General features: G+C 32.7%; 1 protein-coding gene across 2 annotated transcripts in view; it reads right to left on the bottom strand.

Moving 5' to 3' along the window:
- vari (MAGUK p55 subfamily member vari) overlaps positions 1-26,261 on the bottom strand; it is a 36,545-nt gene extending 10,284 nt beyond the window's left edge. Inside the window, exons 1-2 of one of the 2 annotated variants that reach the window (XM_074131215.1) lie at positions 25,939-26,261; positions 1,659-1,780 (exon numbers count right to left, since the gene is read on the bottom strand). In XM_074131215.1, the coding sequence (XP_073987316.1) occupies positions 1,659-1,780; positions 25,939-26,023 (207 nt within the window). In that variant the 5' untranslated portion in view covers positions 26,024-26,261. Of the gene's footprint in view, positions 1-1,658; positions 1,781-3,698; positions 3,861-25,938 lie in introns of those variants that run through there. The other variant, XM_074131214.1, reaches the window with a different exon arrangement.
- Between the last annotated feature and the right edge of the window lie 1,144 nt (positions 26,262-27,405).

The following is a 27,405-nucleotide window of genomic DNA, read 5'->3' as shown; positions in this document are numbered from 1 at the left end:
CCTCATATAATGGAACCTGGAGTCACTGGCGAAGCTAACAGTATTACATCTGCATGGCTGAGATCATAAGACGGGAAATAATAATTAATTCCAAGTTCGTCATAATCTCGTTAATCCAAACGGCTTTACAGGCTGGGAAGTCTATTTAAGGCTGGTTTGGGTATGTTTAGAAATCCTAAGGAGAGTTGTCAGCCAAAATAAGGATTTTTCTTATCGGAGTATTTTTGATTGAAATAACATTACAGCCTGTATATTCGTAGTTTTGGCTGAACTCGACAGTTCTAGCTTTCAAGTTCACATAGGTTTGAGGATAGTGTTGTAAATCAATCGTTTTACTTCTATAGCCCATTTGGAGCGTGGTCCAAGTAAGCTGTAAAGAAGTTTCTCAAGTTTTGTCATTGGTTGTATTTTAAGTATTGTGTGAGTGCTTTAATGAAGAGATTAAGAGCCCAAGGTAGAGCAAGGTAGGTCTAAGCAAGGAAGATGACAGTTGTCTCACCGGAGAATAAACTGGCATGTGGCAATTCTGTGAATACCTTTTAATTCGCCACTTCTTTGCCCAAGTAGTTAAAAACAATTTTAAAAATTAAATCTTATTATAATATTGACATTATTGTAACAAAGAGCCTTTTTCAAACGGAAAAACATGTTTAGGAAAAAATCAATAGTGATCATGATTCCAAAGAGACTAAGAATCGTCACATTATGATCTTGAAATCATATAAAACAAATAATTTTATTTTATAGGCTCCAAGATCTCCAATAAATGGCTACTCCGCTATCCCCTTCGGAAAGATATTCATTAATTTACTTACAATAACATCAAATCAATTAAAAAACTGCGAATAGTCGAAGATAAATTTTTCATGGAATGAAACAAGAGATTGGATTGGTCATTTTAATTTGATAAAAGGGTTCTTTCGTTTAATTTAGGATCGTATAAAATACTACTTACATTAAAAAAAAAAAGTGTGAGAAAAGTATTTATACAATGTACAAGAGTATAATTTTAATTGTTATTTATGTTACTATCCTGGGAATAGTTCGGACAAAGAACATCAAGTATCACAAATTTCAGGGACACTTAATATCTTTAACCTCACAGAAATTGTTCGCCGTTTAATTTGATTTCATGCGAAATTTCATCTGATGTATTTTTAAAAAAAAGAAAAAGATGAATAACAGCGTGAGAGCTGATTTTAACGTATTTGAACTAAAATACAATTCATGTTAATTATTCTCCTGTAAAAAGTTTTGTATTTTTAAAGGAAATGCCTGATTGTACTTTCATTTAATAGTTTAAGTAACAAGTAGCTTTTAACCTTCAAGAAACAACGACATCCGCTGAGGCTACAATTAAACAGAATTGCCAATGTACTTGGAAAATTCAAAGTTCCTTCTCAGATCGTAATAAATCGTTAAATATTGCCAACTATCAACTAAATAAAAAACTGCCTTACGCGAGATAATGCTGGCAAAAAATGATACTAAATTTTACTTCTTCCAAGGTTCTTGTCTAATAACTTTTATCTTTTCTCTCCAAAAAAGCCTTGTACAGCTCATTGTTCAGAGATGGATGTTGTCTGTAAGGAGAGACCTCTGTTCCAAGGCCGGTAGTGCACTGAAAAACGTTTCGGCGCAAATGAAAAAACTTTTACCTTGACTACAGATCTGACTAGAGGATCCTCAAGTATTCCTTTCAGGAAAAGTATGTCCGTATCTTTGGCTCCAGTTCTTGTTTCCAGTTCGATTATATTCTCCTTTATGTGTTCCATTGCCTCTAAAAAAAAAAAAGAAGAGAGAATTGTTTCTGTAACAAAATGTTAAAATAGTAATGCGGGGTATACAAACAATTTATAAGAATTTATAAAACCCAAAATTACGGCACCATCAAAAAAATGAGAATGAATAGATTTCATTTTTCTTATAAGGGCCACTAGTTATAATTCTCCACTTATCGGAAGCTAAATATAAGATAAACTAAGAAACTGCCTCCAATAATATTCATTATCATCATAGCAAATAATTAAGATTTCCTCAAAAAATGTTAACTCTTTTCCTCCCCAAAAAATACTGTTCAAGTCTTTTACATAAATTGTTTTTTTTTGTTAGTTAATCCATAGAAATTCCATGTTCCGAAATTCACATATCCTAATTCTTTAGCAATAAACTTACCTAGAGTTGAACAATTACGAAGTATTAAGTTGTTCGTTCATCATAGCACTACTTAGTAGAATATACATTGATCAGGAAAACTCCTAGACTGATATCAGACAGTTTTTGTTGAACACACCATGAAACAAGGTTGTTTGATACTAAAGCATTCGGTATCACGCAACTACGATAAAATTCTTGCAGCTGAGTTAGTTGGGCACGATTTATAAAGAGGATTTCTTTCATCTCCGGTTAAAAGACACACCAATAATTTAATTTTTATAGGGCTTTGCGAAAGTTAATTGAAACTAAAGCGGTGTTCACGGCTTTTGATATTTTGAGATCAATTACTTTAGTTCAGAGTGATTTAAAAGTTTTTTTAGTTATTAAAATTTTTATGATTCACTTTGCTGATTACTCTGAACTAAAGCCAAGTTGCAAATAATAATGTAAACCATTAATATAATGAAAGTGATGATTCTATTGTACTGCGAAGTTGTTGAAAAAAATAATAATAAAAATAGTCGAAGAACTAAAGAATCGTTTGCGACTTATAATAAAACAATAGAGTTACAAAAAGAGATTACGCTCAGTCCAGGCATTGCGATCTTTTGATTCTCTTTCTTAAAAAAGAAAATCCTTGACATTTCTACATCTCAGAGTCTGTTGATGGACACTGCAATAAACAAAATTAACGATAGACGAGCCTTAATTAAATAAAAGTAAAACTGTAATCTAAAAAGATATTTAGAAAAAGTCAATGATTAGAAATTATGTATTTACTGCTCGACAATATGTTCACGGAAATAGAATGATGAATAATTCAATACTTTAAAATATGAATGGAATATTGATTGACTCAAAACTTCAAGAATTATGACGATCTTTATTATATTTTACTGTAGAAAAACTCGACGGTCCGCCCTGTATCAGGCAGTAGTGGTGATCCAGACAAGGCTGAGAGCCCATGCCTGCTGAAATTGGCGTTTTGACGTTTTATAGAGCTGGATAAACTCAGAAAGTATCTCCACTTGGTGTCCTAGAAGAAAGAAACATTTTTCCCCCTTCCAGGCCCTGGGCTGGCGGAAAATGGTGGCGACTCTGAATATTTTGAGTATCAAAAATAGAGAATAGGCGTTCACGATTTTTTTAAATACGCATTTTAAATGAGATTACGATATATGAATGAAACTACTAAATACTACTCAAAATTAACGATCTTTCATTGAATGAAATATGAACCAAAGCTGTGCGAAATGCAGGAGATAAAATCAAATCAACTACCGAGAACCCAGAAGTAAAAATTATTTTATTTTATTTTTATCACAAACTGCAGTCTTGTTATTTCAGCAATTTTAGGAAGTAAAAATGATCTACATGGACTCACACATAAAATAAACTAGTCAGCTAGGCAAACAAGTGGGCTATGCTAATTGGTTAAAAAAAAATGCATTAAGTTAGAAGAGTAAATAATTTTAAAAAACTGGAAATTGAAGAAAATGGAAAATATTAAAACACAAAAATTATTCAGAAAAGTCACTCACTTTTTGATTGCTCTCCTTTGCCAATAGTAAGCTCTGCAGCTGCAGGGGATTTCTTGGCAGCTAATTGAGATTTCATTTTTGTTTTTAGGAACTTTTCATGTTGATTTCTTGTTATACAATTCCCCATTTAAATTGATATTTAAATAAACTTTTTTTTTCAGACGCAGTTCTTTAACAGGAAATAACGGTTATTATTGTATTGTTTTGTTCATCTTTAATTGATGAGAGTTGAGAAATAGTAGCAAGAAAGAAGAAAATGCCGGAAGAAACGTTGTTTTAAGATTGAATTTTAATGAGATTTATGCAGTTTAGCTTATTATAGTTATTCTGTATTCAATAAAAAATAAAGAAGTTTAACTATAGATTACCTATGATTTTTGCATGATTCAAATAAAGTAGAAGTTTAAATGAAGCCAGATGTTGAACCGAAGAGGTTTACTGAAACACTGGAGTATCAGGGAGAACTGTCGGATCTCAGTGGAAATAACATTCGTGGGAACTTTTACAGTTTTAACTTCTTCATTGTTTTCCATACAAATATTAGATAATTTATTAAAGTAAAACGATGCGTGCAACCTGCTGTATATTCTTCTTTTCTTTTGGTTAAATTAAAACATTTATTGCTTTGATTTAACAATACTCATTAAAAATTAATACAACAGAAAAATTATATATAATATTCATATCTATACATGTATTGTTTTCAATATTTACTTTTTCAAAGTTTATTCCCTTAGAAAGAAAGTTAGGTATCAAAATGTATAAGGGAGCAGTAATGTTTATCTAATTAAGAGAAACTCCCAAGACCAATATAGCCTGAGAGAATTGAATCCTTAGTTCCTACGAGTAATAGAAGTAAATCCCAATTGAACAGCAGGTACTTAAAGTTTTCTACTGTAACCTATTCAAAATAGTTGTTATAAAAAATTAAGATGAGAAGAAATGTTTCAACTGAAAAAAATTGTGCAAGAAGTTTCCTACATAAAGGTTGGAAAATTTAATAGATTGTCAACTAATGAGACAAACTTCTATGCTATTTTCTTAATATTTACTAAAGATTCTTCTAATTCCTTCAGGATTTGAAAGAGTCTACATGTAGTACTAAGTCCAGTTTTTCCGAATGCCTTCCAAGTCATCAAAGTCCAACAAAGAAACTCGTTAAAAACTGCAGTTGTTTGTTGCTGAATGAAGAATGAAATAGAACTCCTCCGATCTGATTATTATGCGATTAATAGTGCCGAACAAGACTTAGCCTGCCACAGGTCTGAGGCAATGCTAGCTCCAGTTAATACTTCTACTATTCCTCGTCCTTTTCTTCAGCTTTTCTTGAAGAAGTTTTCTGCGCCCACCATTAAAGGTTTCTACTTTTTAAAAGGCCATTGTTTGCTTTTTCCTTGCAAAAACTGCTAGATTCTCATTACTTCGATGACAACGTGCCCAAGAAACTAAAACATTTCTTTCCTTTGCTATTGTAAAACTAGCTTTAAGTTAATGTAATATTTTGTCTGATCTGTATTCAACAAAAATTCATTGTCAACACAGAATCCTGTAGGAAATAAGAGGAATCTTTAGTACATATTCTGTTAGACTAGGATATCATCATTAAAAGGAAAGTTAAAACATGTTCTGCAAAAATTCAACGTTCATTGTATTTATAACAACAGCCACACACTACATTGTTGCTAAATAGAGGCTGTTAAGTGTGATACATGTAGTTAAAAGTTCTTTCTAGGAAAGTTGGTGAATAAAATACATTAAAACAGTCCAATTTATTTACTTATTTACATAAGTTAACGCGAAACTTTAGAGAATGTTAATAATTTTTACAAATCTAACTCTTCTTAGCCTACCTGTAAGTGTCTATTAATAAATAATGAATGTTATTGTAAGCTACCAGTTCGTATTGAATGTTTATCCATCTTACTTAAAGAATAATAGTAACTATTATTCTGAGCAGTTATGCTTGGAACTGATCCACCGGTGCTCGCCAGGAAGTTCATCTCTATTTGGTGGTGATGGCTTGAAATACTCAACAAAATGAATTAAATTTATCCACTTTAATCTTTATCGATTGCATGAATCAAACTGCAAAAGTGAAATCTTCCTTAGCACATCCTCTGGGTACATTCTGGCAATATTCCACCCACTTTAGCCACACTAGATTGTTGTGTCTCACAATTTTCTACTCGTTAATTTCATTCTTCTTTGAATTCCGTTTTATTGGGTGCCTCCATCTCCCATCCTCAATAAGTGCGTTATAGATTCTTCGGTATATTTCTTGTAAAATTAGCGTTTTTATGTTTTCTTTTGCGACATTTTTCAAATAACTTCTTTTAGCTTTCGGTTGCCTCAAAAAAGGGAGAAAACAAATAAAACGCAAGGAGTGCAGAAGTAGCCAGAAGGAGTAGGCAGAAACGACAGTTGTAGCAAATTCATATAATTCTGAATGGTTTTAGATTTTCATTCTCTTTTAGTGGTAGGCAATCAGTTAGTTTATTAAGAGAATTTGATTTCCATTTTCATATTTTTTTGTTATGTTTTTTTTTTATAATAATTTAGTTCATTTACAGTATACCATAACATAAATCGATATTTAATTTTTTTCATTTTGTCAATTACTTTGATATCGAGGGGCGCTATCTCTCTAGAGTGCCTCTTCAGTGTAATGCTATGTCCTATCACCGTAATTACGAAGATAAGACACAGTATTGGGAATGCGGTTCCTCAGCCAAAAAAGGTTTGTTCCACCAGCTCTTTGGAGTTCTACTTGAAGAAACCACCCATTTTTGACAAAATTTCTTACTATCACATACACCGTTTTTTCAACAATTTTTTTCGGATCCTCAAGACGGAATCTAGAAAATAAAAGAGAGTTTATCAACAAAAACCTCAGCTTTTATAAGAAGTGTTATAAATAAGTATAGCGCGAGTCAACCAAGATAGTAGTCGTACATTGTGTTGATAACGGGTGAACTAATTAAAGTTAATAAAAGAAAAGTTAATGAAACCTTCACGCAACTTCTCTTAACGCAATAATTACCATTCTGTTATTCAAGCTTGGCGCTTTTATTAGCAATAAAAACATAGTTGTCACAGAACATTTTTGTGCCCGACACGTACTAGTACAACGACAATCTTCCTTAATTTAACTGGAATTTCCTTGCTTTCGGTTTCTAACATTGTATTTATATGCCAAACGTGTTTTATACACATCGGGTCGGCTAGTTTTGGATGTAGAGGTTTAGAAAAAAGGGAAAAATACAAAATCTACCTTAGTTTTACTGGAATTTCCTTGCTTTCGGTTTCTAACATTGTATAATATGCCAAACGTGTTTTATACACATCGGGTCGTCTAGTTTTGGATGTAGAGGTTTAGAAAAATGGGAAAAATACAAAATCTACTTTAGTTTTACAGGAATTTCCTTGCTTTCGGTTTCTAACATTGTATTTATATGCAAAACGTGTTTTATACACATCGGGTCGACTAGTTTTGGATGTAGAGGTTTAGAAAAATGGGAAAAATACAAAATCTACCTTAGTTTTACTGGAATTTCCTTGCTTTCGGTTTCTAACATTGTATTTATATGCCAAACGTGTTTTATACACATCGGGTCGTCTAGTTTTGGATGTAGAGGTTTAGAAAAATGGGAAAAATACAAAATCTACCTTAGTTTTACTGGAATTTCCTTGCTTTCGGTTTCTAACATTGTATTTATATGCAAAACGTGTTTTATACACATCGGGTCGTCTAGTTTTGGATGTAGAGGTTTAGAAAAATGGGAAAAATACAAAATCTACCTTAGTTTTACTGGAATTTCCTTGCTTTCGGTTTCTAACATTGTATTTATATGCAAAACGTGTTTTATACACATCGGGTCGGCTAGTTTTGGATGTAGAGGTTTAGAAAAATGGGAAAAATACAAAATCTACCTTAGTTTTACTGGAATTTCCTTGCTTTCGGTTTCTAACATTGTATTTATATGCCAAACGTGTTTTATACACATCGGGTCGTCTAGTTTTGGATGTAGAGGTTTAGAAAAATGGGAAAAATACAAAATCTACCTTAGTTTGACTGGAATTTCCTTGCTTTCGGTTTCTAACATTGTATTTAAATGCAAAACGTGTTTTATACACATCGGGTTGGCTAGTTTTGGATGTAGAGGTTTAGAAAAAAGGGAAAAATACAAAATCTACCTTAGTTTTACTGGAATTTCCTTGCTTTCGGTTTCTAACATTGTATTTAAATGCAAAACGTGTTTTATACACATCGGGTCGTCTAGTTTTGGATGTAGAGGTTTAGAAAAATGGGAAAAATACAAAATCTACTTTAGTTTTACAGGAATTTCCTTGCTTTCGGTTTCTAACATTGTATTTATATGCAAAACGTGTTTTATACACATCGGGTCGACTAGTTTTGGATGTAGAGGTTTAGAAAAATGGGAAAAATACAAAATCTACCTTAGTTTTACTGGAATTTCCTTGCTTTCGGTTTCTAACATTGTATTTATATGCCAAACGTGTTTTATACACATCGGGTCGTCTAGTTTTGGATGTAGAGGTTTAGAAAAATGGGAAAAATACAAAATCTACCTTAGTTTTACTGGAATTTCCTTGCTTTCGGTTTCTAACATTGTATTTATATGCAAAACGTGTTTTATACACATCGGGTCGTCTAGTTTTGGATGTAGAGGTTTAGAAAAATGGGAAAAATACAAAATCTACCTTAGTTTTACTGGAATTTCCTTGCTTTCGGTTTCTAACATTGTATTTATATGCAAAACGTGTTTTATACACATCGGGTCGGCTAGTTTTGGATGTAGAGGTTTAGAAAAATGGGAAAAATACAAAATCTACCTTAGTTTTACTGGAATTTCCTTGCTTTCGGTTTCTAACATTGTATTTATATGCCAAACGTGTTTTATACACATCGGGTCGTCTAGTTTTGGATGTAGAGGTTTAGAAAAATGGGAAAAATACAAAATCTACCTTAGTTTGACTGGAATTTCCTTGCTTTCGGTTTCTAACATTGTATTTAAATGCAAAACGTGTTTTATACACATCGGGTTGGCTAGTTTTGGATGTAGAGGTTTAGAAAAAAGGGAAAAATACAAAATCTACCTTAGTTTTACTGGAATTTCCTTGCTTTCGGTTTCTAACATTGTATTTAAATGCAAAACGTGTTTTATACACATCGGGTCGGCTAGTTTTGGATGTAGAGGTTTAGAAAAAAGGGAAAAATACAAAATCTACCTTAGTTTTACTGGAATTTCCTTGCTTTCGGTTTCTAACATTGTATTTATATGCCAAACGTGTTTTATACACATCGGGTCGTTTAGTTTTGGATGTAGAGGTTTAGAAAAATGGGAAAAATACAAAATCTACCTTAGTTTTACTGGAATTTCCTTGCTTTCGGTTTCTAACATTGTATTTATATGCAAAACGTGTTTTATACACATCGGGTCGTCTAGTTTTGGATGTAGAGGTTTAGAAAAATGGGAAAAATACAAAATCTACTTTAGTTTTACTGGAATTTCCTTGCTTTCAGTTTCTAACATTGTATTTATATGCCAAACGTGTTTTATACACATCGGGTCGTCTAGTTTTGGATGTAGAGGGTTAGAAAAAAGGGAAAAATACAAAATCTACCTTAGTTTTACTGGAATTTCCTTGCTTTCGGTTTCTAACATTGTATTTAAATGCAAAACGTGTTTTATACACATCGGGTCGGCTAGTTTTGGATGTAGAGGTTTAGAAAAATGGGAAAAATACAAAATCTACTTTAGTTTTACTGGAATTTCCTTGCTTTCGGTTTCTAACATTGTATTTAAATGCAAAACGTGTTTTATACACATTGGGTCGGCTAGTTTTGGATGTAGAGGTTTAGAAAAATGGGAAAAATACAAAATCTACTTTAGTTTTACTGGAATTTCCTTGCTTTCAGTTTCTAACATTGTATTTATATGCCAAACGTGTTTTATACACATCGGGTCGTCTAGTTTTGGATGTAGAGGTTTAGAAAAATGGGAAAAATACAAAATCTACCTTAGTTTGACTGGAATTTCCTTGCTTTCGGTTTCTAACATTGTATTTAAATGCAAAACGTGTTTTATACACATCGGGTTGGCTAGTTTTGGATGTAGAGGTTTAGAAAAAAGGGAAAAATACAAAATCTACCTTAGTTTTACTGGAATTTCCTTGCTTTCGGTTTCTAACATTGTATTTAAATGCAAAACGTGTTTTATACACATCGGGTCGGCTAGTTTTGGATGTAGAGGTTTAGAAAAAAGGGAAAAATACAAAATCTACCTTAGTTTTACTGGAATTTCCTTGCTTTCGGTTTCTAACATTGTATTTATATGCCAAACGTGTTTTATACACATCGGGTCGTCTAGTTTTGGATGTAGAGGTTTAGAAAAATGGGAAAAATACAAAATCTACCTTAGTTTTACTGGAATTTCCTTGCTTTCTGTTTCTAACATTGTATTTATATGCAAAACGTGTTTTATACACATCGGGTCGTTTAGTTTTGGATGTAGAGATTTAGAAAAAAGGGAAAAATACAAAATCTACCTTAGTTTTACTGGAATTTCCTTGCTTTCGGTTTCTAACATTGTATTTATATGCAAAACGTGTTTTATACACATCGGGTCGGCTAGTTTTGGATGTAGAGGTTTAGAAAAATACAAAATCTACTTTAGTTTTACTGGAATTTCCTTGCTTTCAGTTTCTAACATTGTATTTATATGCCAAACGTGTTTTATACACATCGGGTCGTCTAGTTTTGGATGTAGAGATTTAGAAAAAAGGGAAAAATACAAAATCTACCTTAGTTTTACTGGAATTTCCTTGCTTTCGGTTTCTAACATTGTATTTATATGCAAAACGTGTTTTATACACATCGGGTCGGCTAGTTTTGGATGTAGAGGTTTAGAAAAATGGGAAAAATACAAAATCTACTTTAGTTTGACTGGAATTTCCTTGCTTTCGGTTTCTAACATTGTATTTATATGCCAAGCGTGTTTTATACACATCGGGTCGGCTAGTTTTGGATGTAGAGGTTTAGAAAAATGGGAAAAATACAAAATCTACTTTAGTTTTACTGGAATTTCCTTGCTTTCGGTTTCTAACATTGTATTTTATGCGATGCATGTTTTATACACATTAGGTCGGCTTGTTATTTAATACTAAATTGTGCTCCCTGAAATGTTATTTCAGCTAATTTCAGTTGTGCTCATCTATGGTTCAGCCAATGTTTAAGATTAGGTGATAGCGGTACATATATGATGAATGCAATTGCCAGATTCATCTCAAAATCTTGTAAAAAAGAAAGAAAAGTGTATCTAATAAATGATTTCCCACAATAGGAACTAAGTTCAGAAGAATTTAAGGTTACAAGAAAATATACCAAATAGAATTGAGATTACTGGAGAAAGAGAAAGACGTGAGGGTAACGCTAGATTTTCTATAAAAAAGATAAGCAGAGCTTATTTAGTGAGGCTACAACAGGGATGTGGTACACTTGTCAGGGTAATAAAACAACAGAAGATCTAAGTGGCTAGAAGTACTGACAGGTTCTCCCACATATACTCGGTAGACACTTGGCATCTTTCCCTTAGTCACACGGATGTAGTGTGTTTTATTTGTTAAGTATTTAAAGCGTTGTTTTCAGTTTATACAAAATAAATTAAGGAATGAAAAAACTGAAATGAGTCACTCTACGAATTCTTCTCACTGCAAATTAAGAGTTTTAAGAGTTAATTTTCTCGTCACTCTAAATCTTCAATACTTCTGGAGATTAAAGGACGATATTAGCAAATTGGCTTCCAAGCATGAATAGCAAGATATCTTTCATCCATTTGGAAATGCTCGGTGTTTTTCAACAAAAATTAGTTTAAATAAAAATTGAAGTCTCATTGTAGATATTTGGTTATAATTAGAAATAAGTACAAAACGTTCATCTACAGTTTATAGGTTTTGATTAATGAAGAGAATTTTGGCTTCAATTTATAAAGTTTTTGTCACTACAACACATAGAAACGTAAACGTATTCATAAAACTGATACATCATTCCCTAGAAATACATGGTTTCAATTTTGAAAAGAATCATTTCAAAAATCATAAAGTTGATAATAGATTTGTTCATATTATTTACTTTATTTTATATGCCAAGCGTTTTTTATACACGTCGGGTCGGCTAGTTTTGGATGTAGAGGTTCAGAAAATTAAGAAAAATACAAATCTTCCTTAGTTTTACTGGAATTTCCTTGATTTCGGTTTCCAACTTTGTAAATATACACCAAGCGTATTTTATACACATTAGGTCGGCTAGTTTTGTATGTAGAGTTGCAAAAAAAGGAAAAAATACGAAATCTTCATTAGGTTTACAAGAATTTCTTTGTTTTCTGTTACTAACACAGTATTTTTATGCCAAGCCAGTTTTATACACATTAGGTCGGCTAGTTTTGAATGTAGAGATGCAGAAAAAAAGGGAAAAATACGAAATCTTCATTAGGTTTACAGGAATTTCTTTGTTTTCTGTTACTAACACAGTATTTTTATGCCAAGCCAGTTTTATACACATTAGGTCGGCTAGTTTTGAATGTAGAGATGCAGAAAAAAAGGGAAAAATACGAAATCTTCATTAGGCTTACAGGAATTTCTTTGTTTTCTGTTACTAACACAGTATTTTTATGCCAAGCCAGTTTTATACACATTAGGTCGGCTAGTTTTGAATGTAGAGATGCAGAAAAAAAGGGAAAAATACGAAATCTTCATTAGGTTTACAGGAATTTCTTTGTTTTCTGTTACTAACACAGTATTTTTATGCCAAGCCAGTTTTATACACATTAGGTCGGCTAGTTTTGAATGTAGAGATGCAGAAAAAAAGGGAAAAATACGAAATCTTCATTAGGTTTACAGGAATTTCTTTGTTTTCTGTTACTAACACAGTATTTTTATGCCAAGCCAGTTTTATACACATTAGGTCGGCTAGTTTTGAATGTAGAGATGCAGAAAAAAAGGGAAAAATACGAAATCTTCATTAGGTTTACAGGAATTTCTTTGTTTTCTGTTACTAACACAGTATTTTTATGCCAAGCCAGTTTTATACACATTAGGTCGGCTAGTTTTGAATGTAGAGATGCAGAAAAAAAGGGAAAAATACGAAATCTTCATTAGGTTTGCTGGGATTTCTTTGTTTTCTGTTACTAACACAGTGTTTTTATGCCAAGCCAGTTTTATACACATTAGGTCGGCTAGTTTTGAATGTAGAGATGCAGAAAAAAAGGGAAAAATACGAAATCTTCATTAGGTTTGCTGGGATTTCTTTGTTTTCTGTTACTAACACAGTGTTTTTATGCCAAGCCAGTTTTATACACATTAGGTCGGCTAGTTTTGTATGTAGAGTTGCAAAAAAAAGGGAAAAATACGAAATCTTCATTAGGTTTGCTGGGATTTCTTGAGTTCTGTTTCTAAAACTTTACTTTTAAACCAAGCGTACATTACTCCTTAACAAAAACTACCTTTTGGATTAAGATTTCTTCTTGTTCCATGATTTGAACCACCTTAAATGTATCTAATGATAAACAAATATTAGGATGTCTAGAATAATAATTAGGCTATTTACGACTGTAATAATTCCCCTGCCTCTTCTTCTTCCTGCCAAATTTTATTTTACTAACACTCAAACTAGATGTAGGCATATGTAAATTATTTTCCTAACTAAAAAGACATCGCCCTAACCATAATTTCACTCATGAATAAGACCACGAGAAAACTCTTAACTTCCTGGATATCTCACTTACTATAAGAGATAACAACTTAGAATTCGGCATGTTCAGAAAGCCCACGTCCACTGACACTATTATACACAACAGATCCTACCATCCTATTCAACATAAACTAGTCGCTCTCAGACACCAGACAGATTGGAAACTAAACCTCTTGTACTGACCAACTATGAGTGAGTACTAGCCACAAATAACAGTTTTACCACCAACATTATTAATAAATTACTAAATACAAACAAACATTGCCCCGAAGCAAGGCCTAAACAATAACCCACCCAACATATTCGCCAATTTTACTTACATCGGAAACCAGACAGGCAAACCATGTATCCATTCCAAGAAACTAGGCCTCAATGCCCAAACTAATAACCCTGGTGACAACAGCGGTATTTACAAACTAGTTTGTCCGGACTATGTTAGTACCTATATGGACCAGAACGGGAGAAAAATCCAAGACAGATAAAAAGAACACATCTGTTCGTACAAACACAACTTACGCAAACCTCCTTATTAAATACAGTCACTAACTGGACGGTATCAACAACACAATGACTGTTACATTCAGGGAAAAAAGGAAGGCTTACGGACATTCTTAAAAAGACTATAAATATACAATCAGGAAGCCATTTACTAAAACCATGAAAGACCAAATTAAACTCTGATGCACTCTTTTAAACTCACCGAAACAGCTGAGCGAACCTCACAAAAAAAAAGCATGAATGTAACGAGCGAGAAGCATTAGAAGTGTTCTATTCAAGATTTTATTTATTTACGCAATATTTGTTAAATGATTGGTATCACATATTCATCAATAAGTAATTAACAAATTACTTTACAGTAAAAATGAAAACTAGGTATGATTCAGCTTTTCCAGCTTAAGTTCTCACCACTTCCATTTTATATTTCTAAAAGATTTCCCTCTAAAGCATATTCCCTAAAATGCGTAGTAGGATTCTTTAATTTTATTTCAGTATTGGTAAAAAAAAAAAGAAAAAAAAAGAATTTGAACCAACTGCTACTGTCACGTTCAAGGAACGGAAGTTATTTATCTCCATCATGTCAAAAAGCTGCACGATTTTATCGTACTCCCACATAAGAAGGGTGAGAAAATATAAAAAAACTTGAAAAGTTAGAGTAATGTAACCGACTTAAAGTACTTCTGTCGAGAATCACTTGTAACTCAAGCATTGGATATTTATGAATTAATTTAAATAATTACGGTTGGACAAATTCATCTAATATTACATAATTTGACTGATTCACACAAAATACCATTACACCAATTAGAGTACAGGTCAAAGCATTTATCAATAATAACTATGTTAATAAGAAATAAGTTAACCGAGTAACAGAACATATCGTGCACAAAGTAGAAAACAGAAAGTACACAGTACCTATATTTCTTGATTTGACAATTTTGACCCGCAGGACTGCTTTACAAAGGTAGGCTTTGGTTCTTAATTAGATTATTCAAACCATACGTAACTTCTAACAAGACCTATCTTTCTGGGTAGGATTCAATTTACAGTTACTTTCAATCAACATTTACAGTACTTGACAATAATTCTCGCGAGCCTGCCTCAGGGAGCAATAAGTCCTATACTCTTCAATTTCTACTAAATGGAGAGATCTAAACCTGGTACAATGATGATATCTACTTTCGACACAGTGTCATTAACACAAGACGACAACACAGACATTAACAAAACCATCACCGACTTACAGATATCAACTAATCTTATAACAAACTGGTTCAAAAAACAAAACAAAAAATGGAAACTGTGTTTAAGCCTATAGAAATCGAAAGCAAAAATCTTCCCTCTAAGAAGGAAGAATAAATTATAAGGGTTAAAAAAATCAATACAAAACAACTTATGGAAACAAAAATGCTTTTTTTGAACTTGTCGATTATAAAGAAAAGATCAAAGAATAAATCGAAAAGGCTTAAAAAACAATTTAGGAAAAGAAAAGCACTAATGTAGAACTTATGTTACAGTCGATTAAAAAGTAAAGATTAAAAAAAAATACAGTAAAAAGGACTAGTAATCCATTCAAAAAAACAATTTGGGGTAACAAAGAAAGGTAATTTTGAACTCTATAGTTTATTTAAAAAAAAATTAAATATGACGATAAGGCATCGAAAATAATTTAGGGACAGAAAGAACGCTAATTTTGAACAAATAGTCTATTACATAGAAAAGATTAAAGCATACATTAAAAAGGAATGGAAATCGATTCCAAAAACGATATTTTATAATTTATTGAACGTCTTTTCGTTCCCCAGAAACACACCATACAAACGCTAATTTAGGACTTATGGACGATTAGAAAGGGAAGATCAAAGAATAGATCAAAAATGTTTAGAGAACAATTTGGGGGAAAAAACGACAATGCAGAAGTGGATAAAAAGAAAAGATTAAGGAGAATACATTAGGAATGAATAGAAATTCCATTCCAAAAAACAACAGGGAAAAGAAATATTAATTTTGAACTTACAGTCGATTAAAAAGAAAATATCAAAGAACACATCAAAAAGATTTAGAAATTAATCCCAAAATACAATTTGGGGAAACAATGAATGCTAATTTTGAACTTGAAGTCGATTGAAAAGGATAGATAAAGAATAAATTGAAAGGTTAAAATTAAAATCAATTTAAATACTTTTTGTGGTATTCAAAATTAAAGCGTTAACCAACTGTGAAAGTAGTCTAGACGTAGCCATAATATTAATTTGTAATTAATAATTATATGATAACATGCTTTTTTCATGCTAGAATAATTTGAAATATAAAATTAAATAATGGATAATAAAGACTTACTTTTTTTTTAAAGAATATAAAAGTCCATCAGCATCTCAATAGATCACTAGTCCCATAGCACTTGACACTTATTAAAATAATTCACAACACTATTCGGGCTAAAATTGTATATCACGCACTAAGTATAACTTAAACACAATTTATAAAACCGAACTTCACTTTAAAACGCACTAATATTCACTTTTAAAAAATCGCGTTAATAGAGACGATCACTAACGAGTTAAAGATGGCCGCCGGTTTCTGGCCAGGCCGATCAGCTGTTAAATTAAGGTTATCTAAGCTGAGTGATCAGCTGTTTTTTTCTTCATTTATTTTCATTCGAAATCTTCAAATATAAAATGTAATTAGTGTATTACACTAATTTGCTAACTAGAGATTTTATTTCACCGATTTATTTTAAAGTCGACTTTAAATTATTAAAGATTTAATTAAATCAATGAAAATAAAGAAACATCTGATCTGAACATCAGAAATTTTCTTTCAGCTTAAAATCTTGAAATCTGTTGGAAATTCACCAATTACAAGATCTAAAAATGGAAGTTTGTGAACGCAAGCATGTTCACGCGTCAATAATTTGACGCGACGATTGCAATACTTCCCGCTAGTAGGTGTAAGAGCTCTATATTTTAAAGAAAATTTGGGTTTTTTATCTTTCAAAGAAACAGAGTTATGTTTTAATGTTTAATATTATTCAACGTTACGTTTTTTGTGCAGCTTTTGACGATCAACCCTTACAGAAAACTGCCCTACCGGACAGTTATACGACTTTAGGAGTTACTGTTACTCGTACTGTTACTAGACTTTAGAAAATGTTTAATAATGATGAATAGTTTTACTTAGTCTAACTACTCCTTCCTGAGAGAAACTAATCCAAACATTCAGATTTTGTTTTAATTACTCTGAATAACTTGACTGACTTATTTGTTACTGCAATATTTTGACTACTACTGCTGTGGTGTAAACGATACCATCTCAAAAGAACTCGAAGTAAAAGAAACCACTTATATATACGACCTTACGGTTTTTTTTAAATCTGGCTGCATTTTTTACTGACTTTGCCCCTCTTGAGCCACTTACAGTTCATTAGTTTGGCACTGTTGTACAGCAAAATGTTTTTTTTATCGGGTCGGCTAGTTTTGGATGTAGAGGTTCAGAAAAACGGAAAAAATACAAAATCTTCATTAGTTATACTAGAATTTCCTTGTTTTCGGTTTCTAACATTGTATTTATATGTCAAGCGTGTTTTATACACATCAGGTCGGCTAGTTTTGGATGTAGAGGTTTAGAAAATTGGGAAAAATACAAAATCTACTTTAGTTTTACTGGAATTTCCTTGCTTTCGGTTTCTAACATTGTATTTATATGCCAAGCGTGTTTTATACACATCGGATCGGCTAGTTTTGGATGTAGAGGTTTAGAAAAATGGGAAAAAGACAAAATCGACTTTAGTTTTACTGAAATTTCCTTGCTTTCAGTTTCTAACATTGTATTTATATGCCAAGCGTGTTTTATACACATCGGATCGGCTAGTTTTGGATGTAGAGGTTTAGAAAAATGGGAAAAAGACAAAATCTACTTTAGTTTTACTGGAATTTCCTTGCTTTCGGTTTCTAATATTGTATTTATATGTCAAGCGTGTTTTATACACATCGGATCGGTTAGTTTTGGATGTAGAGGTTTAGAAAAATGGGAAAAAGACAAAATCGACTTTAGTTTTACTGAAATTTCCTTGCTTTCAGTTTCTAACATTGTATTTATATTATATGCCAGGAGAGTTTCATACACAGCGGATCGCCAAGCAGAAATGTCACTACTACTTAGGGTTTTGAATCTTTTCAAAGGCAAAAAAAAAAAATGTTCCCAACTCTGAAAAATTTAATTTGCAGTAAAACGTTTCTCTCTTCCCAAATTTTAGTAATAACAGAGATTATATTGCTGCTTTACTTACTTTATCAGTCGAATAACAAGTCGAATAAAGCAGGTGAGGTATTGATCCTTCATGAACCCTAGCAGGCGAGCCCAACTTTCACTGAGAATTTTTACAACTCACATGTTAAATGTGTAAGCGTGCAATGTGGTTCATCCGCTTGGATTTAGCGAACCTACAGCATGAGGTGAATCAGAACTGCTTGCAGGAAACTATTGGTTTTAATGTTCACTCTTTGAATAAACTTAGTATGACTTTTTTTTAAAAAAAGTTATTTCAATTAAAACAAAACCAAAATAAACATTCCCATATTCACATCAAAGCAGAATGCATGCACATTATCCAGACTGCAAGCAAATTCTTAATTAATGTATTTCTAATCATACCGAGAAAGGTTAAAGATAAGTACAGATTATAGGAAAATAAAATAGCCAAACACAAAATAAACCAGAAAATAACACTACAAAGAAAGTACCTTGAAGGTGTATACAGAACACAGTCTCAGAAGAGCGGCCAGAATGTGCTGTCTGTCTCTGTTCAAGGGGAGAAACCCCCTCCGACATCTCTACCCAGACTTTTATTTATAGAATATTATATCTATATAGACCTTTACCGCCAAATATATATATGTATATAAGTAATATTATTACAGATTTATATTCGATATATTTAATAAGTTCTCTCTTTGAGGAATAGAAGTTATATGTTTAGAATCCTGGGCGAGGTTTTGAGAAATTGTCCTAATAAAATCAGATTTCTTATAGACCATCTTATTCAGTGTCAGTGATATAACGATTACAAACCTTTTAATTATTAATCTATCTCTGAAATTAAATATGAACTCTACTATCTAAAAACTAAATTGTGCCTTCTTACTAAAAACTAGAGAAATCTGTGAAGTTGCATGTTAATGAGTTTTCTTAAAAGATAAGAACTCTAGTTACATTTAATGCATCTTAAAAAAATTAAACACAATTGATTTTATCAGTTTCCTTTTTGCTCTCTGTATAATATGAATTGGTCAAGAAAGATCATCAACCCTTTCCGAGACGAGTGTGGAGTCGTTAGTAAAAAGCAACGTTGTTTGATAATGAACGTATTAAAACGAAGTGTGTTGGCGTTTAAATTCAATGCTAAATTTATTCTATCGCCTTCAAAAAGTTAAAATGAAAATACAGTTACTATTCTTGGATCAAATGATAAATTACTTTTCCACTCACACAAGAGTTGAATTAATTTATACACAGCTGTGTGATGACATCAACATTACTAAACTAAGTGTCACAAGGGAAATAAACACCCAATCTAATAAAAAAAAAAACTTTATTGTTGTCTATAAAATACTATGATGGGCGGATTCTAATATTACTTTTAGTTTTTTTCTTATTATTATTAATGGTCTACAGAAATTTCAGACTTCTAATAAAAATGTCATTTTTTAAAATTTATGAGAATAATATAAAAACAGTTACAGTCCTGTACATTTGTCATGCAAGTATCTTCATTACTTTGAATAGTTAATGTGGTATGCGTGCATTAAGTGTTTCTACTGTACAGAGAAAAAGAACTTGCATCCTCCAGAGGCAAGATAACTCTTCTCTAGTCCACATCTCTTTTCACTCCCACTTCCTTTACCTCCACTTCCACTCTCACTCAAACTTTCCCTTTCGCTTTGAACGTTTTATTGCCAATAAGTTCCATCAGAGATAAATTGTTCGAGAAATCGGAAAAGAAATAGTTTGTCAAGAACTGAAGTCAAAGTGATTAGGCAAGGGCAAAGCCCCGAAGAATGAGATGACCAAGGATCAGTTGGGTCAATAATGTTTTTAGCTATGCCAGAAACCTAGTTTTGGAAAAATTAGCGATCCGGTGCATTGGACAGCGAGTAAGGAGAAAACATTGATGTTGATGATGAAAATTTCTGTAAATAAAAGCTGTCCTAACCTATCTCCAACATCGGACTTCTATCTATATGACTTGGACTTCTGATTTATTTATCAACCAAGACAATAATTGAGAAATTTAAAAAGAACTAGGAGCACTGTTAATAATCTTTTTTCCTAAATAACTCTTTTCAGATCAGTAAAATATTTTCACTGACGTTACTCTTCCTGCTCCTGTTAGCCAAATTATTTCTCAGTCAATACAACCTCTATTGCTTGATGGTGGGCTTGAGCAGGTCTTTTGTCGAACTAAAAGATAGACTAGATACTAGCTGAGGAAGTAGTACTGCCATCTTATCCAGTGCTATCTTGCCTTATCGATTTTCGAGATGCTCAAATAGTCTTTAGTTTTCTATTCATACATAAAAATTCATGATAAATCGACACGCAAAACAGGACAAGTTATAAAAACCCACTAAGAAGTCAATTTCAGGTGGCTTTCAATAATTAACATGGTTATGCATTCAATACTATCAATAAAAGTTACCATTTAAACAACAACATATTCCACATACTGTTTGTAATGAAAAATTTATTGTAAATGAATAAACCAGTATGCTGTTCATGTTAGCGTGATAGGAAAGACGATCATTACCCATAGTATAATAGAGGCAGCGATGTGTACGAGGAAATAACGCGTAACGGAACTATTAGTATTATTACTGGACAAGGACGCCAACATATCTCGCTGTATGTACATCTGTATGTACCTACTACATTCCTCTACTAATCTGATTGTGGTAGTGGCTGCTTGCGGCCCTGAGTGGTTCGGAGTACTTATGTAATATTAATTCTTTTACTATTCAAAGAACTGGTTTTCTACTTAATATAGAAATTGTTTATGATAACCAGTTTACCCAGGTATACCAGCAAGGTGAAAGTTTCATATTGCTGAAGTGTTTACCAGTATATTCGCAGTCTGTGTTTGTTAGAAAAGGAGGAGTGGGAGGAATTTTGAATGAAAGTGATCCTTCTACAATTTTAATAAAGTGGGAGAATACAAATCAAAATGCACTAACTAAAATGTGGATTATCTTATTGACAAACCTTTACAATATACCAAGCATATTATCTATTAATTTTAATTAGAAATTGATTAGTAAGATCTAATTTTATACCCACATCTATTCACGATAAGTTGGGGATTTACCGGCAGAGTGAACGTTTCTCAATAAATGGAGATTATTCTGACTTTTTCTAAACAAGTTACATTTTCAAGCTAAAGGTGCGTCAAATCCTTGTTGCATTCTTAGTGACAGGAATGTTGCCAATCAAGTCTCTTGGATTGAGTAAACATAATTCAATCTAAACCTCTCTTTCTTTAGCATATTAAATAAAATCCTAAACCAGAAAATCCAGCCCACTCTTCTAATCTTTCAGCTTCTTGTATGAGCTCTTGGATAGTTAGGATTGTTATTTGAACAGCTGGTTTTTTTTTTCATCCTATTTTCCTTCAATCTATCAATTGCAGTAGACTGAAAAAACTGGCTTGCTCCAGTTGCAAGTTATTAATCTATAAGTATGTAACTAATATGCGAACTTTTCAGATTATCAGCCGTTTTAAAAAAAAAGTGAACAATGCAACGAGTAAGGGGTGTTTCCAATTAAGGAATTTTCAGCGATCTCGGAATTTAAATAGCATATAAAAAGTTAAAGTAAAGTAATGCCTACTTTTTCAGGCAAGCTTTACCTCTAATCACCAAATTAGGTGTTGTGGACGGGAGCTATTAGCAAAAAGTATTTTGCTACAAACTCATATTAACCATTTAAATAAAATCCAAGACCTAGTCTAGGGGAATCGAACTCTCTAACCAACAATACATCTTAGCTTTGCGGGTCTAGCATCTAACTACCTAACATACTTTACTATAAATTTCTCATATTAACCATTAAATAAAATCCAAGACCTAGACCCAGGGGAATCGAACCCACTAAACCAACCATCTTAGCATTGCGGGTCTAGCCTATAACCGCTCGGCTATCGATTTTGACTAAAACATCGTGTTGTTCTCCGTTTACAGGATGGACCTAAACATTAGATTTGCTACAATTTTTCGATTTACAGTTACAGTATACCATTTTGAACCACTTTTTCGTGAACAATGGATCTCAAAGCGGATAATTGATATCAAAACTCATAATTAAAAATCTGTCCGATAAAAATACTCGGTAAGAGAAAGAAAATGGCCATAGTAAATACAACCCAATCTAAAACCAACACATCCTGCCGCCAATTACCCTAACCACTCTTTAATTTTATTATAATACCACATAATTCTGAAGAACCTTTCAACATTGACGTATAATTGCTAAAGATAGCCAAAGAAATGTATGATTAACTGGAAAAGAACAAAAATGTGAAAACCCATCAATCAGAGCGAGCCGAACGAACATTTAGTTTGACTACCTTTCAAACTAACGATAAATAGAACATAAATTTAATTCCTATTTGATGGATACTCTCTAAGAATAACATCTTCAGATTCAAATCGTATGTTAGTTATTTTAAAACTCATTGGTACGAAAAATCAATCATTAATGAATATGTACATTAACTTTTTTACTCACTTGACGCCTGCAATTAACTAATTTCTCTTTTTTATATCTACCCTCTGAGAGACCAATATCTAAAAACATTCTCGTTTTGCTTAAAAGAAAGATACTGATGAGCTTTACATTGTAGTTTCGTGAAATTTCTTTTTTCATTCATAGAAACGAGAAAGCATCATACTTCACTACGCTGATTGTTTGGGTTTTGAACATTGGCCAGAACAGGATATTTGCGGAAATGGTTTAGTGATATCCCCATTGTGATTCTTATTGCCTTAAGATTATTGCCTGACTAGTTTTGATTGTGTTCAAATTGGAGTACCACGAAGTTTTTGATCAAAAACTGTAATCTGGGAGTTAGAAAATATAGAATGATTATTTTAGTTTTTTATCTCTCGAAAATGGTATTCAAGATGGATTTGGATGTTGAATTCTGATGATATTTAAACAAATAAATATGTAAAGTTTGAACATTTTTCATTTTACCACATTTTTAAAACTACTTCTTCAAGCTGAAGTTCATCTTTTTCATGTTAATCACAAAGCATGAATTAAAAAAGAGAAATACAGAATTTAATAATGCAAAGAAAGTTACAAACAGAATTGGCTATTTTATGAAGGTAGTGTGTTCTCCCTTTCTCCCTCTTTGTTTGTTTGATTTTCTCTTTTTTTCTTTTTTGCAAAAAGCTGATTTTATTGCAAATTCAACAAAACTGTCCATCAGTTTGTAATTCGTAAAACCTAACATAATGCTTTTTTTTCTATGACGTCAGCAAAATTCGTAAACAACGTTTTATGCCGACATTTCTATTTTATCGAAATAAATAAAATAATATTTACTTAAAGAGACAAAAACTTCATATTTAAAATATAGACAGTTTTAAATAGTGAAGGAATATATAAATATTTTAGTGGATGTGAAATTTTTGAAGGGGTTGTCAGCCTTAAGCATGGGAAAAGAGGTTTGTAAACTGGCTTTGCAGAGATATTTAAATTTTTGAAGTATTTCTTGGGCATTGCTAATATTAGGCGAGTTCTTCACCTAGTATTAATTATCTTAAACTATTTTTAAATTAAACACTTATCAACATACTCTTTTTAATATACCTACTACAATTTTATAACTATATTTTAAGAAAATTAAAGACCAAATGTTTGCTCATTCTTGTTGAGCATTGTTTGAAAGATGCTTCCAGTTCTAGCATCAGCTTTAGGCAATAGCTACTGAAGTTACCTACCAACATACTTAATTAAGGAAGAAGAGGACACCACTGTATCTTCTTCAAAAATGTTGGGGTTCTTGCAAGAATCCCACATTGGCCTAACAATCCTTACCGTAGCAACCAAAACCTCACTAAACATGCATAAAGTCTTCAAATGTAGAACTTTAAATGCAGTCGATCTGTAAAGTAGGTAGGGGATAAGTGTGTATGTGTAATGACCTACAGTTTGCAAGTGAGTACGTTATGATCAAGTAGTTACTCTCAACGACTAACTCTGCGGATTTGATTAATGGTAAATACTCCAAGCTGAAATTGGAGGTGAAATGTTGTTGGTTGGTACCTTATGTTTTACTGTATGTTGCCACACCGGTGAGGTTGGCTCCTTCTTAGATGGAAGTTTTACGTCTGCTGCTAAATAAAATTATCCAATCATGATTGTAGAGTGAGAATTGTAGAAAGAGAAGTGATATGATGATTTCAAAATACACTATTTCGTTTTCGTAATAAAGGATAGTTTTGTTCAATTCTTTAGGTAAAATTCAGTTTCAATTAAAACATCTTAGCCCTTTATAAACTTTTGTGGTTTATGAAGACGTATTCATTATGTCTTCAAATAACTATCAACTGTCTAACTAATAATCTAATAGGTTGAGCTCTAATAGCTGGAAATTATCAAGTATCTCCTGAGAGTGTAAGTTCTGACTTTACTCTGCACTAAATAGTTTATGGCGTCCAACTGACGATGGGCTAACCTCAGAACCAGAGTGACCAAAGCTAGCTTGAAGAAAAACTAGCCAATCCTTTAGAAATCATTAGTGACCTAGCTGATATCCCTTTCTAAGTACCGTTCGCCAACTACTGATATACTGATATGATGTACTCCTCAGTTACTTGATGAAAACAACTATTTCCAAAAATTTTCACTTTAAAAGACTCTTAAAATGCCGGACGTGTTCAGTAAAACAAAACAAAAATCCAGTGCCACCTAAAAAGCGTATTTGTCGCTCTTTCAGTGGATGTCAGGATTTTTGTTTGGGTTCTTCTACATTTTGGCTGCCTGGACTTGGCAGAGGGCCATGTAACTCGGTGTCGATGACGGGATTTGTTCTTAGAATGTCGAAGCTGTAAAATTTATTATATGTCTGATGTCTTAGGCAGCTTTTGCGATCAACTTTCGACCAAGTAAATGAGGGGAGGTAAGTCAATTGAAATTTCTCACATTTTAAAAATTGCAAGGCCAAGAACGGCAATAATACTACTGCTGCAATACAACTTAACTTTGCGGGTCGCACTACTATTATTTGTATAAGAAGTAGGTAGGAATAAAGTTAAATTTAACTGTCCCCGAAAAGACTATTATGGCTCCCTTCGAAGTTATTGTTTATTCGAAGTATATCGGTGTCTGTTCACTAATAAATGCGTGTAGTTAGCATTGTTGAGCTAGTTTGTCTATAGATTCGCTAAACTCAAGAATGTGCACAAATAAACTTCCTATGCGAGCACTACGAAGTCGAGTGATAGTAAACTTTGTCTTAGGGTGTACACTAAGCCGAAGGAGTAGCGCACATGAACTACACCAACATTTTTTAGGCCCTTTGCGTGTTGTGGCTGTTAGTGCATCTGTTAGGCTGGGCCGACCGCAGGAACCATGTACCATTCTCATCTTCAGGAACAGTCTACTTCACATTCAACTTAGACCCAAGAGCAAAACCATACTGTAATCGAAGCAGATCTGTCTTCTTAGCCAAGAACCAGTACCTACAATCTAATACTAAATCGTGTTCAAGATAGGCATGATCATATTGTACGTATATCATTTGAAGTTTATTGATTAAACCAAATCTATATATTTGTCTTGGAAACGGAACTTGGTAACAAAAGAAACTTATCTTTCACAGGGTAACAATGCTAGAAACCTTCACCAATTCATAACACATTTTACTTTTTTTTTTCTTTGTTAAATCTAATTTCAAGAAAAGTTTAAACCAACCTGCTCGAGTTTTGCCCACACTTTCAATAGAGGCGAGCAACTGACGGCGTTCTCGAACACTTTTCTTGCCACCGAACAACACCATTCTATTTTCAATTTAGCGACCTCCACATTCAGTCAGGGGGAAAAAAAGAAGTACACAACAGAAACAACATGGTTCAGGATATTGAAATCACATATTCTTGCTACGAATGCAATAACATCTTTATGATAACCAAAACTTTCGTTCACAATGTCACTTTAAACAAAAGGAATGTTTGAAAGTTCTTTATTTTATAATAACGAGCGTTGTTTGACACCCTTCTTCGGAAATAACCAACCGAAGACTCTTCTACAACGGTCTTCTCCCCTCCATTAGGCACGCATATTCACCTCCCACCACGTGCATATATATTCCAACCGTGGCCATCTACCTCGCACGTGTTTTTCTTTTATTTCTATAACTTATCTTCTTTTTTCAGCGTTCCAAACCACCCACCTGTTATAACATCCTTACTTATCACTGACACAGTTTTATCTCTCTGCTAAATCATCCAGTTACCTCGTCCAATCGTATCAATCATCATGTTAAATGCTTCTAAAATTTAAACTGAAGCAAAGAATGTAGACTATATTTCCTTTTAGGTACAACTGATAAGTTGGTAACTTATCAAAAGTCAATAAACAGTAAGCAGGAAACAAAGGTCAATGACTTCTCGACTTCTTTTTCTTGTTTTAGATAAGCCTAATGTGTTCGTCATATTGTCATACGTAATTATATAACTTATAGAAAATAGGTACTCTCATAATGTTCTGCAAGAAAGTTACTTAGATTAGATTGGGTCAAGTTTCCCAGGCTCTGCAGCCAAAAGTGGCTGATTGTGAATCTAGTAGGAGACCTTTTTGCAATGTCAAGGGTTATCTCAACTTTCACCCTCCTATAGTCTAAAATTCTAACTCTGGAATAATATCATTGGTGAATGAAGAGAAATTATTGCCACCTTCACTCTCATTTATCCATTTTTCATTTATTTTCAACCTATGTAAAGAGAAATTATTTTGTTTTGTCCTCCATTTCAACGTCCAGTTCAACGTTTACACCGTAAACGTTTTAGGAGATCGAAAGCAGAGAAAAGGCAGATCACTGCGTTAACAGTATTGGGGCTTTACTTGCAACGCCTTTAGGTTTAACTTCTTTGAGGATAGATTGAAAAAAGTGAGATTCTAAGTTTCTTGCACTCTCTGCACTCGAAAATATTGGACTGAAGTGAACTGTTATTTGGTGTTCTTAGGTCTTATCTCCAATCTTACCTGGAGAAGGACCCCGAGTCCATATTATATCATAACAGCCTGTAATCCTTATCAATAATCATTTGCTGTAAATCTCACAAATGCGATACTTTTTTCTTATAGCAGAAAAAAGGCAATCAAAGTTATTTAAATAAAATAATATTTTCAATAATGTCTAAACTTGATTATTTGGGCACA

Source organism: Rhodnius prolixus, unplaced genomic scaffold, assembly GCF_049639745.1.
Source record: "Rhodnius prolixus isolate KJV_2025 unplaced genomic scaffold, Rpr scaffold_4, whole genome shotgun sequence".
Classification (NCBI taxonomy): Eukaryota; Metazoa; Arthropoda; class Insecta; order Hemiptera; family Reduviidae; genus Rhodnius; species Rhodnius prolixus.
The sequence above is the reverse complement of the archived record's forward strand: the minus strand, read 5'-3'. Positions and strand labels throughout refer to the sequence as shown.